The sequence below is a fragment of the Mastigoproctus giganteus genome, chromosome 6, assembly GCF_048544385.1.
Source record: "Mastigoproctus giganteus isolate SK-2022 chromosome 6, ASM4854438v1, whole genome shotgun sequence".
NCBI classification, from domain to species: domain Eukaryota; kingdom Metazoa; phylum Arthropoda; class Arachnida; order Uropygi; family Thelyphonidae; genus Mastigoproctus; species Mastigoproctus giganteus.
In genome coordinates this window covers 84,856,246-84,868,854 of record NC_143580.1, presented here as the reverse complement: position 1 = coordinate 84,868,854, position 12,609 = coordinate 84,856,246, and the positions used below count along the sequence as shown (strand labels likewise).

The window sequence follows — 12,609 nt, the reverse complement described above, 5'->3', positions numbered from 1 at the left end:
GAAGCTTAGTTTGGATTTCTCAGCTTCGGATTTAAGTTTTTGGAATGATGGCTTATACATGGTGTTTCAAAAGTGATGGTCAATAATTTAAAGGTGAACTGTACAGACTAGAATATACAAAAAAGCCTAGTAAACATGGGTTCTTAAGTGAATCATTTTTGAGATATTGCACATTTCTAGTTGGGATCCACCACTGACTTATTTAGGTTAGACTCATTCTTTCCGTTTCCCCTCTCTCAATGCTCTGAGACGTAGCAGGCATAGTAGTAGTTGTCAAAGGATAGTCAATATGAAAAGAGGTTACAGCAATGAAGAGTATGCAGACATGCACTTCATGTATGGTAAAGCCAACGGCAGTGCACTCAAGGCTGCACGTTTGTACCAAGAAGCATTTCTCTGCCGAAGGCAGCCCATCAGGCGCACATTCATCAGGGTACATCAACACCTTAGAGAACATGGGCGCTCTGCACATGGAGTATGAGCAAGTAGGTCCAGAAGCATAACACCTGATCTTGAGGAAAGGGTGTTAGAAAGAACATCCTGTAACATGTAACATCTGTAAAATCCTGTGGTGTTGAAACCAAATATTAAAAATGCATTATCTTATGTGTAATAAAACCACCCTTAGCAAAGGATTCACACCTTTTTGCTAAACTAGTGCTCCCACAGTCAGTGGCATATCTTAACAGAAAAATGTGCATTATCTTCATTTGAGGCCCAATGTTCACTAGGACTTTTTTGCTTATTTTAGTTTGTACTTTTCACCTTTAAATTATTTACCATCACTTTTGACACACCCTGTATGCAACTGAGGCAGAAAATTCAGAGAACACAGTTCCTAATGTATTTGCAATCTTTACATGAGTCGAGATCTCCTTCCAATTCCAACTAAGAACAGGTGAAGGTAACATAAAGTATTTACTATTTAGGTGTCTCATTTTTTTCAAACTATTCTGGCATCAGTATCTTTGTTGATTAATGAAGTGAATTTTATTGACGAGCCCTTTTTAGCTTTTCGCTGGGTGTAATGTGCTTTGGCTCTAAGTCTCTTATAATTTATAAGGTTGGTAATGGTGGGGTATTTGTGGAATAAGTTCCATGCTGCATTTTTTTTCTCTTTTCACCTTGTTACAATCTTCGTTCCACCACTGATTGGTATGTCTACAGTTTCTTAACTGAGACTGCAGGATGGTAGCCTTTACAGTTGATAGTATCTGCATTGTGATATGCTTGGTGACAGTTCAACAGGAGAAAACTATGTGATCATCAAAAGAGACATGGTTATTATATTTTGTCCAGTCTGCTTTGGAAAATTTCCATTTCCTTTGTGTTTCTCTTATTTTGGAATATGTGGTTTGAATTTTGCATATCAGCATTTAGTGATCACTATTAAGAGGATTGTCATGCACCTCCCACTCAATATTTGAGAAGAGGATAGGAGAGCAGATTGAGAGATCTATTGCAGAGGTTGACCCAGTAGAAAAATGGATATGTGTGTAAGCCAGTATTCAGTAGTGTTAGATTCTGTCTATCTAGTAGCATTTCACTGAGTTCTCTCCATCCAAGACAGGAGAACCCCTTGATGGATGATGACCACTCAAGTCTCCTAATAAGCATACTGAGGACGATAATTGCAAAACAAGGTTTTCCAGTTCACGAATCATATATGGATGATTAGGTGGAAGATATATTGAAATAAGCATTAAAACAATGGCAACAATCATAGATGTGCAGAAATTTGCCTTTAGCCAGTGGGTGGTTGATTTCTGGAAAACAAACTTCCATCTGTCATTGTGGAAGTTGACAGCTTAAATAAATTCAAGGCAGAACTAGACAAACATTTGGAGTGAATGGATGGGTGAAATGGGAAGGTACTTTTTTGTGGCTGATACTGTATAAGCTTGCTTTCTTGTATTATATGCCTCTACTAATGCTAATTATACGTGCAGTGACAGTTTTTAAGGAGGGTTGGTGAGCTATTCACTCCCCAAACCTCTAACATGAAACTTTTGAGTCCATGAGTATGGCTACTCCTCTGTGAGCAATATTTGCAAGGGATCTGTCTTGCTGAAACAGAATATAGTATTTAACTGGAGCAGATACTTGAGGTGTTCGATTTTTCTCTTGTAGGCAGATACTGACTGAATGATACCATCTATGTTCCTCCATTGAACAATATTGTTCATTATTTAGGTTTAGAATTGTCTGTTTTTTAGAAGCGCTCTGCTTGTAATGGTCAATTTTTATTTTATCCTTTTTTGGGAAGAATGGACGTATGTCCAGGTCATCTTCCGCATGAAGGTCTAGAATGGGTTAATCATAACAATTATTCTCTGCAATGCATCCTTGCATCATTTGCCACTTATACAGTGTGATTGGGATTAGTAATTGTTTGGGAAAACTAAGAAGTTAAAGCAGGGAATCATAATGTATACCTACATACCTTAAGAATTTTATTTTCACTTAGAACATATACATGTACAGGGTTGTTAAAATTAAAGTATCCCTATGTAGAGGGCTCTGGAGCAAGTTCTAAGGGTCGTACTGAAGAGAAATTTGGACAACAGGTACAACAAAGAATGCGCACGCCATTTATTGGGGGAAGAAAAATTAAGTTACAAAATTTGTCACTATATGGCACTGTGGCAATACAAATCACTTGAACAGTGCTACAATTGTTCAATGTGTCCTCCATTTTGGTCAACAACAGTTTCCATTCGAAGAACAGCATTTTCTACAGCAGAACGTAACATGTCAACTGGAATAGCCAGCACCTGACGTCTAATACTGTCCTTCAGATCTGCCAGAGTTTGACATCCTTCCTGATACACCTGGTTCTTCAAAAAATCTCACAACCAGAAGTCGCATGGGGTGAGGTCCGGTGATCGGGGTGGCCAAGATGTCTGGAAACAACGGCTGATGACCCGTTCAGTTGCCTTAGCAATCTTTGGACACAATGGTGGATGTGGGGTGGCGCACCATCTTGCATGAATAGGGTATCCCGAAGGCACCCACGCTGTTGCAGCTCTGGTATTGGGAAATTTTCTGACATTTCATAATATCGCTGTCCAGTGACGGAACAGGTGCTGGGTCCAGTCTGTATTACCTGTTCAAAAAATATGGCCCAATCATGAATGTGGCTGTAAATCCACACAACACTGTCACTTTTGGAGAATGCAACGGGACCTCTTGGATAACTGGGAGGATTTTCTATTGCCCAAATGAGACAGTTGTGCATATTCACTTGTCCATTTAAGCAGAAGTGGGCTTCATCACTCCAAAGGATGTTCCATGGCCAAGTTATATTCACTCTCATTCGTGCCAGAAACTGAAGTGCATATGTCAAATGAATATCTGCATCGCCATGCTTTAGCTTCTGTAGCATGTGCACCTTGTAAGGATAATGCCACAACACCTGATGCATTACTAGCCTTAGAGTGGAATACGGCATGTCCACTTCATGAGAAACAGCTGCACACTTGTGCTACCACACCACAGCCACACCTTCAACACGAGAGGAGTCCACTCATTTTCGACCTCTACCTGGTTGAACACCAAGATGTCCTGTCACTTCAAATTTCGCAATCATTTTGTGGACAGCACAAACAGTCATAGGTCCACGTGGGCTTCATGTGCTTCTGACGCCGGAATTCTCCGATAGCTGCAGCTGCATTGTTGCTGTTCTGATAGTACAGCTTCACTAATAGTGCCTTTTTCTGCATGCTGTTGGCACTGCTGCTGCTGTAGTGAAGGCAAACATCTACTGTATGATTTTGAAGAGACTGCTTTGCTTTTACACAGTACAGTAGAGCTGAGTAGTGGCGCTGTGGCAATAACTTACGATTATGCAAATAACGTAAGTTATTTCATAATCTTAACTAAAATAGTTAAGTGCCATCCAGTGACAAATTTTATAACTAATTTTTTTTCTAAAAAATGGCAAGCACATTCTTTATTGTACCTGTTGTCCAAATTTCTCTTCAGTACAAGCCTTGGAACTCGCTCCACAACCCTCTACATAGGGATACCTTAATTTAACAACCCTGTATATCCATTTACATAAATGTGCTTAACTATTTAGATGATGAAATGCAGTTTTGCAGAATGGTTCTCTATTTCTTTTATATATATATATAAAAAAAAAAATGGTATCATATGGTTTTACGCTAACATAATTTGGATTTTAAATGTTGTCTGGTGTTATTGAAGTTGATTGACCAGTAGGTGGTATTGAAATTGGAGTATTGTTTGCCCTATCTACAGTTCATTGATTGTGATGCAGGCAACAGCAGTGACTGAGCCCATTCGGAAATTGATGCATCTGTTTGAGTTGAAACTGTACGGTATCTTTGGGATGCTTCAGCATATTTTGTAGCAGATGTTTTCTTGCTCCTGGGTATGACACTTTGTTCTCTATTTTGAATTTCTGGATTTTTCTCTCTGATCGCAGGATTTAGAAAAAGCTAGATGGTTGCCTCTACAGCTTTGACATCATGATGATTCAGCATTGTAATCAATATGAATATATTTTTTTGATTTACAGTTTGAGCAAAATGAACCTCCTCGGCAAACAATTTGGGAATGCTCAAACTTCTGACACTTGTAGCACCGTATGCGGTTGGCTGTATAGGGACGAATGAGGCAGTTTAAGTATCTGGTTTTTACTGATGAAGTAAGGTTTGGTGTAGAGAAAGTAAGATTGATGCTACGAGTAGGAACAAATTCTCCATCTTTCTCGAACTTTTTAAACAAAAGATAACTGAGGTATCTTGACCTGTGTAAGTATAAGTGGAACATTGATGATTGGCTACAGGCAAATCAGAAAAACAAATACTTTTACTTAATTTTAAGTTAAAAGGAATGCAGTAAGTTTTTGTCTTCAATGTTGGATTTATTTTAGACTACAAATTTTGGGGGAATAAAGTTTACAGAACATTTGAGTTATTAAGGAAACTTCAGTTAACACTGATCCTAATAATGTATAGTGACAAATAACTTGAAAACAGGCTATGTTCAACATCTTATTACAGACTGACACGATCACTGCCACCTAAATGTGAGAGAACTGTTCAATGTTCCATAATTTTTGGAATATTGAAAAAAAATCAACAATCTGATATTCCCAGCATTCTGAAAATTCTTACATAAGTGTTGAAAATTAAAAGTTTGGAATTCATTGTTGAAAGCAAACACTTATTTTTGTGCCGAGCTGTAAATAAGAACACAGCTTAAAATTTTATAAAAAGTTTTTCAAGTACATAAACTAACATCAACACAAGCAAAGAACAAATAAAAATGTGTGCCAAGTCCATAAACAAAAGCCAAGCACTACTGCAAAGCATTCAATCAGTGTGCTAATACTGACTAGTTGTTAATTTCATCTGCCTTTAGGTTTACTGCACTCACTGGTTGACTGCTTAAGAATGACTGCTCATATGCATTACAGCACAGCACTTGAATGCATTTTGAACTGAGATATATGTTGCAGCACATTGCTCCTAGTGCAGTTTTATGCTTATGTGCATAAAGGCAGTGAATGTGTTCAACTTATTTATTTAAAAATAAAGTTCTTAAACATGTTTTAAAGGTTACAGATCAGGGACAGGGCATATAAATATTAATTTCCTGTGTTTTTCTGTATAACAAACCAGACATGAAACTAACCTCAGCACTAACTCACAATCTCTGAAATATACCAACTAGTCTGTGTTGGAAACAGAAAATGTTTCCATAAGAATGAGAATCAGAACCATCTCTTCTTTTAACAACACCAGAGATCATAAATCAGGGCTCCACAATAAGAGATCATTGCTTCCGAGCTCATGTTATATCATATTAGTTTCAGTTAATTTATGGATTATCTGGTGCCATACTTCTGATATTAATATCTAGCAGATATTAACATTAGAAGTATGACTTCAAATAATCTCATATCTTGTTCATCAATCTTGCAATCCTCTTTGAGACTAACATTCACTTTCAGTTTGTGTCCATGATCCAATCTCCACTGTTTCTGGCCAATGAAAAACTATATTCAACCACAAATCAGCATGCAATCCAAATAATCATATTCCACTTGTGATTTAAAACTTGTCCTACATCAGAAAGAAGAAGATTTGCAGGACAACTAGAGACATTTCTTTTATTTTTGTACTTAGATGAGCCTGAAGTATAAAGCAAACAGTTTTACTTTACATAGTCAATGTTTATTTCAGTTTTATCCTGTCATGTCCACATTATTTAAAAAAATAAAAAATAACACAATGAAGAATACAATGTTATATCACAATAATTCTACTAATTTTTATTTGTTTTTTAAATTTGCTAATAGATTTTATAAATGAAGTCTTACCCTTCTCCAGTAAACCTTTTTATAACTAATTTGAAGTCAACAGAATTCAGACTTGGTGGTTTCCACTTCAATACACAAGGACTGCTTCCATATGTATAAGGCTATTATATATATATATAAAAAAAAAAAATAAATAAAATAAAATAATGCTTAGCCTAATATTCAGTAAGTTCTCTCTTCCCATTTCTTTATTCACTCATTACTAGAGATCCATTAATCTTTTGTGACTGGGGACACCATTAAAAAAAAAAAAAATTCTAAATGACCAAAATCATCCAGACTTAATTCAGTCAAAACTGCACAAAAATAAGAATCCAAAGTTTAAACAATGTAATAGCAAAACCAAAGTGTGAAATGGTTTTCATTCTCTTTTAAGCCTTGTGGCAAAACCATTTTTGAAATATATGCACTACTGATTTATGCACATTATGTAGAATTATTTGATTTTAACTATTTTTTACACTTAATTAATGTTCAGAATTGATTATTTATTGATTCTGGTGTAAATGCAAATATGCCAGACTCACAAAGGTTATATTTAAATTCTGGAGATAATCCCAATTACTGTGTATTTTTATTGGAAATAGAAAGATAAAGTAAAGGGAAGGTTCAAAAAACACCTTTGCAGTAGTACATCTTAGGCTTCAGGAAAAGGCTCGCTTATTTGTAATAGGTTCATCTCTCCTTAGAGTATGATAAAAGGAGATTTATGTCTCAATTTTTAAAAAGAGTCAATTTGTTTTTTGCGAATGTTTGCAACACAGACATTGAGAGAGAGATACATTTTACTTTTCTTACTTATAAAGCACCGAGAATGTTTGTATTTAAGATAAATATCACAAATGTTGATGATGCTTTAAGAAAAGCTACAGAAGTTGAACAAATTAAATTTCAGGGTGCTCACTTCCATAAGTTGCACTTACTGCAGTGACTCAAATGTTGATGGCACCATAACTAAACAGTGGACTGTAAAAAAACAATTGAGGAAGGTTAGAGAGCAAAAAAAGGGCCCAAAACTTTGGGAATGAGAACATGATAACACAGATGTAAGCTTTACAGAGCATGCAGCAATAACGCCTTAGTTCTCTTGTATTGAATATAGTTACTGTTCTGAATAATGATCAGAAAATAAGATTCATTTGTACACCTTCTGTTTCAGATGCTACTATTGGTGCTAATCTGAACAAGAGTTAGGCATAAGTTCACAATCAAAATATTTACTAAAATCCTGCAATGTTTTATGCCACAGAGCCAATCTGTCCGTGTGTATATACATATATGGGCAAAAAGATAGATTGGCTGAGAGGCATAAGACGTTGCACTGCTCCAGCTTTGGTTTTAATAATATCAGCTGAAATCCATTTTTTTTTTTTTTTTTTTTTTTTTAACTCTTGCTGTTTTAGATTTTGTAAGCAAATGATCACATAATTGATTATTTCAATTATGCCCAACCTCTAGTCTGAAACCTAATTTTTAACCCACCATCCATTCTTAAACACAATATAGAAAAACAGAAAAGAAATGAGCTTGCATATATGTCACTCTTAGCTGTGTCACTTTCCTTGTTTGCATGAAACAGTGACATACTAATTCAGATGATATGTAACTGTCTTTGAAGGAAACTATATTCAAGGGGAATAATTTGAGAAAAATATATGTATTTTTTTTTTGGAAAAAGCACTTTGTCTCAATTAAATTTGAATACAGCAGTTCACACATAAAACTACAGTATATTATTTGGGAAAGTGAAATTTGAAAACCAGAACCTGTAATAGGGAATTAATTAGGGAACCCCATGGCAAAAGTTTTGGTTAAATTGGTCACAGTTAAAGGAGATATTGGTGCAGTCAGTTATTTTTTGTTTACTTTTTTTATTTTGGTGTGAGGTCACAAAATATTGACCTCACACCCACACACAATAACAATATAGTTATAATAAATTTATAAATATTAAACAAGACTATGAAAGTACATAAAATCAATAACGATTACAAATGATTTTACCTGAAGCACTCCAGGTGCCGTATCAAACAGTTATTGGTACTCAAAAGCAATAAGTGAAAGAAGCTTACACCAGTGGGTAGTTTGAATAGATTTAAGAACTAGAAAAAAACATTATTAGAGGGAACTGACAGGTGATGTGGGAAGGGGAGAGGAAAGATGTTGTTTATGGGTTCATTTGCCACTTATCCAGTGTGACTGGGATTAGTACTTGTTTGGTAAAACTAAGTCAGTAAAAGCAGGGAATCATAATGTATACCCACATACCTTAAGAATTTTATTTTCACTTAGAACGTATACATGTGTATCCATTTACATAAAATCAGTGATTTTCATCTGTTTAGATGATGAAATGCAGTTTTGCAGCATGGTTCTCTACTTCTTTTATATATACATATATATAAAACCATATATATAATTAAAAAAAAAAAAATAAATAAATAAAATAAAATTTGTTTGAAAAAAAATTGTTGAATCCATTGTTGTATATATCTTCTTGCTGTAAATCTAGGAACCTTTAGTTTGTCTTAAATCAATTAATAAACTAAGTTCATCATTATCGTCTTGCAACTCAGGACTTTTGTTAGTATTGCCAAATTAGGGCCAAAGATTTCTCCAAGATTTAGTAAATGTTCAGCAGAACTTCGTGCTATATTGTAAATACATCTTGATGTTAACAAATTTTAACAATTCTGTAAGACTATAGTTGTGTCTTCTATCTTTTTTCCAAAATGTTGTTTCTTTAGACACTACAATTCACCTTGATCCATTGGCTTGACCATGAATTTCACATTTGGTGATAAAAATATGGCCTTTATGTCCTTTTCTTTGAGTTCTTCACAACTGGGATGAGGAGTGTTAATCAGAAAGAGAATAGCCTATTCAGGTAAGTTTATTTTCAAATGTTTCTTTAGAAAAGGTACAAATTCCTGAAAAAAAAAAAAAAAAAAAAAACATTCTTTGAAAAATGCAGAGTCCATCCATGCTGATTTTTGTGAGTGGTAATAAACTAGTAAAGATAAATAATTTATATTTTCTACCCTTAAAACCAAATACTGTTGGTTTTAAGGGTAGAAATTCATTCAAAAGTTATAACCATGAAAAGCCAACAAAGCAGGCCTTTGTCTATTTATTACGCATGACTGGAAAGGATGCCTGTCATATTTTGGGAAGCCTAATATGTTTTATAAGGCCAGGCTTGACTTCCAGCCAAAGGATCATGGTTCATCTTATCCAAAAACAGTATTAGGGGGAAAGTGGGTTTCCTTTATTCACTGGCTGACTTTAATTAGTATACTTCCAAAAGGAATGACAAACATAAATGGATTATATCAGATGAAGACCACAAAGAAAAATAAAAAGCTCAATTATTTATTTTAAAAAAGAGGATAGAGAAAAGATTAAAGAACTAAACATGCTTGCTTTTTTTTTCCAAAATGTGCACCATATTTGGGAATACACAAGAAATATGGGTGCATTGTACTGTACATTGACTATTACTTTCTAGTTATTCATTCAGTCAAATATCATTGAAATGGTGGAAGTTGTTTTTTGGGATTTCAGAAATCTTGATTGTGAACAGTGTCATCCTGACAAAGGTGGCAGGTACACTTCAAAACAAAATTTCATCACAAGCACTTCCAAAAGAAGTTGCTTGTTCAGCTAGTAGATGTCTGTCCTCATTTTATGATAAAATGACTGTGTAGCGATAGAAGTGGAAGAAAAGAAACATTTTGGTGTTGTGAAATATGCTCCTGAAAACCAGGATTACAGAATGTAAGAAGTTTCAAGGAATACCACACATGCTAAAATCATATAAATAACACATTAATGTACAGTGCATTACATTTCAGGCACATTTGATTTTTTCTAAATTAATTCAATTTTTTTTTCTGTGATTAATAGAAGTGAAAGTAAAAATGTTATCTTTTTATCAATAAATTACTAAAATAACTTTATAGAACCCTTAATAAAACTCTATTGTTTTATGTTCTCTATACAGACATAAAAGTTAGTGCAATGCATCAAGTCTGTACATCATAAGTCAACCAAAGTTGATTACATGGCATCGTTTTATTTACATTTCATATTGTGAATGCTTTCACAATGAGTTGCCTGTTTGTTATACTTCGAATAAGTAACACTTCTCCAATAGAGAAGACTACTGCTACTTTTTCTCAGTGAATACCACAACCCACATGGCCATTTCAGGGCTATTTTGTCCTTCATTGATGGGTGGGTGGGTAGGTACCCACTGATATAATGACTGACAACCCAGTTGTGAAATTAAATCCACAATATGAGAGATGCCAAATGGTATACGGTAGTTTAAAACTCAATAAAAATTTAGGCCTAAAAGCCTCAGACTACAGAAAAATTACTACACATACAAACTAGTGCATTGTTGATTAGAAATGGTCCCAGGAAATCATGAAAAACAGCCTCAGATCATCATGCTGCCTCTCCAAACTTCATTGTTGGGATAATACAGTCTTACAGGTAGCTTTCTCCATGCCAGGCATGACTACCAGACTGGTAGACCATGTACTGTGAAAGCCAAAGCACGGCTTCCCACAAACAAACAAAGATGGCAAACAAAGAACGGCAACCTGTACATCAAGCTAGACGGTATTTGGCATTAATCGGAATGATTAGTACCTTGTGGATGGCTGCATGATGCAGTTTTCCCAGCCACTATCTCCCAACGGGCTCACTGAGGGATTGTGCGTGCTGAGACGATGTTGATCTCTGTCCCACGTAAGACAATTTTTTATAGAGCTCTTCATATTCTGTCAGCTTCAGAGATTTTTTCTGGGTCATTTCATGACAGTTTCAGCTACCATTTGAAGATCATATCTCTGTTAGTCTGGCACAAACTAACAGAGATCACATCTCTGTTAGTTTGTGCCAGGAAGGAAAGTCTGTTTGAATTTCAGATCATGTCTTATTTTAACCATTTCAATGATTATAGATGGACAGAGATTTCAATATCCCATTTAAGATGTTATCAAGAACTAATGTGCTATACACATATACACATCTTTTTCAACATAATCTGAAATAGGAAACTTTTAACTTCACCTTCTACTTCTGGTCTTTTAAATAAATATAATTAAAGAAGTACCTGTTTATCTGTTGCAGGCAAATACATAACCAAGTGGAGACAATATATGTGATACAACAAAGGGAAGAAGGGTTTACAACAGATCACAAAGATATAAAAATAATAACAAAATGAGTCTTATTTACATCAAGAATCAATCAAATGTAATAATAATAAAAAGTCTGTCCCACACACACACAAGGAGCCCTATAGGTCAGAAAATAGGATGGCATCAACAGCTTCCTTGCAGTGTTGATGGCCTACGGAGAATAATATATCTATATTGAGCTACTGAATAAGGAAAGAACCTATCACAAGAGAAAGATTTGATTCAACAGAGAGGAAGTAACAATGTCTTCTGTCTAGTACTTCTTTGGGGAAATGTGCCAGCCAACCATATCCCAAATAGAAAAGGCTTGCCATGATTTCAGAAGATTTTGGAATTTGCTTGAAAAGATTTTACGTGGAGCAATTTTTTGAGGGGAAACCCACTTTAAGTTTTCTGCAATTGTAGTGTTGGAGATGATCTGTTTGCAGCCAGTTTTTAGGTTAGCCCATATTCCACAGGGAGGAGACAATGTGGAAGGGTGCTGCAGCTGATCAGATTTCAGCATATAAGATATGTATTTATATAGTGAAAAATGTTAACTGGGCTGAAGAAATTGAGTTTTTGCAATAGCCACATCTTACAAAGAGAGAGCCAAGAAAGTTGATGTGAGAATGAAAAATAAATTATGTATTGAAGAGCACCCTAAGTTCTTTATAACAGAGAAATGACTGAACCTGCTGAGATACAATTAGAAGGGTAAGATTAACAGGTAAGATTTTCTTGGAGAACTGGCACTCTTATCAGGATTAGTATGAAGGCCAAAAATCCTAAAATAATTAGTAACCATAGTAACAGCATTATTAATAATTGAGTTGTTTTGCTGTGTTTCCTGAGGTATATAGATATAGTCCACATTTTAAATTTTATCAGGATAAGTGATAAGGGGCAACTGCATAAGCAGAAGAGGTGGGGGGGGAAGACAGAGAGAGACAGAGAGAGAGAGAGAGAGAGAGAGAGAGAGATCTCCTGGAATTAGAAAGGAATCAGTGAACTGTAACAGAAGGGTTCTATGGAGGAAGGATTCCTATATGAAAAAGTGCAAAT

The 12,609-nt window shown here is 35.1% G+C and overlaps 1 protein-coding gene across 5 annotated transcripts in view; it reads right to left on the bottom strand.

Moving 5' to 3' along the window:
- Positions 1-12,609, bottom strand: part of mRNA-cap (RNA guanylyltransferase and 5'-phosphatase mRNA capping enzyme) — a 548,400-nt gene that overhangs the window by 111,417 nt on the left and 424,374 nt on the right. For all 5 annotated transcript variants that reach the window (XM_090376079.1, XM_090376080.1, XM_090376082.1 and 2 more), the window contains one exon: positions 6,353-6,453. In XM_090376079.1, the coding sequence (XP_090232205.1) occupies positions 6,353-6,453 (101 nt within the window). The remainder of the gene's footprint in view (positions 1-6,352; positions 6,454-12,609) is intronic.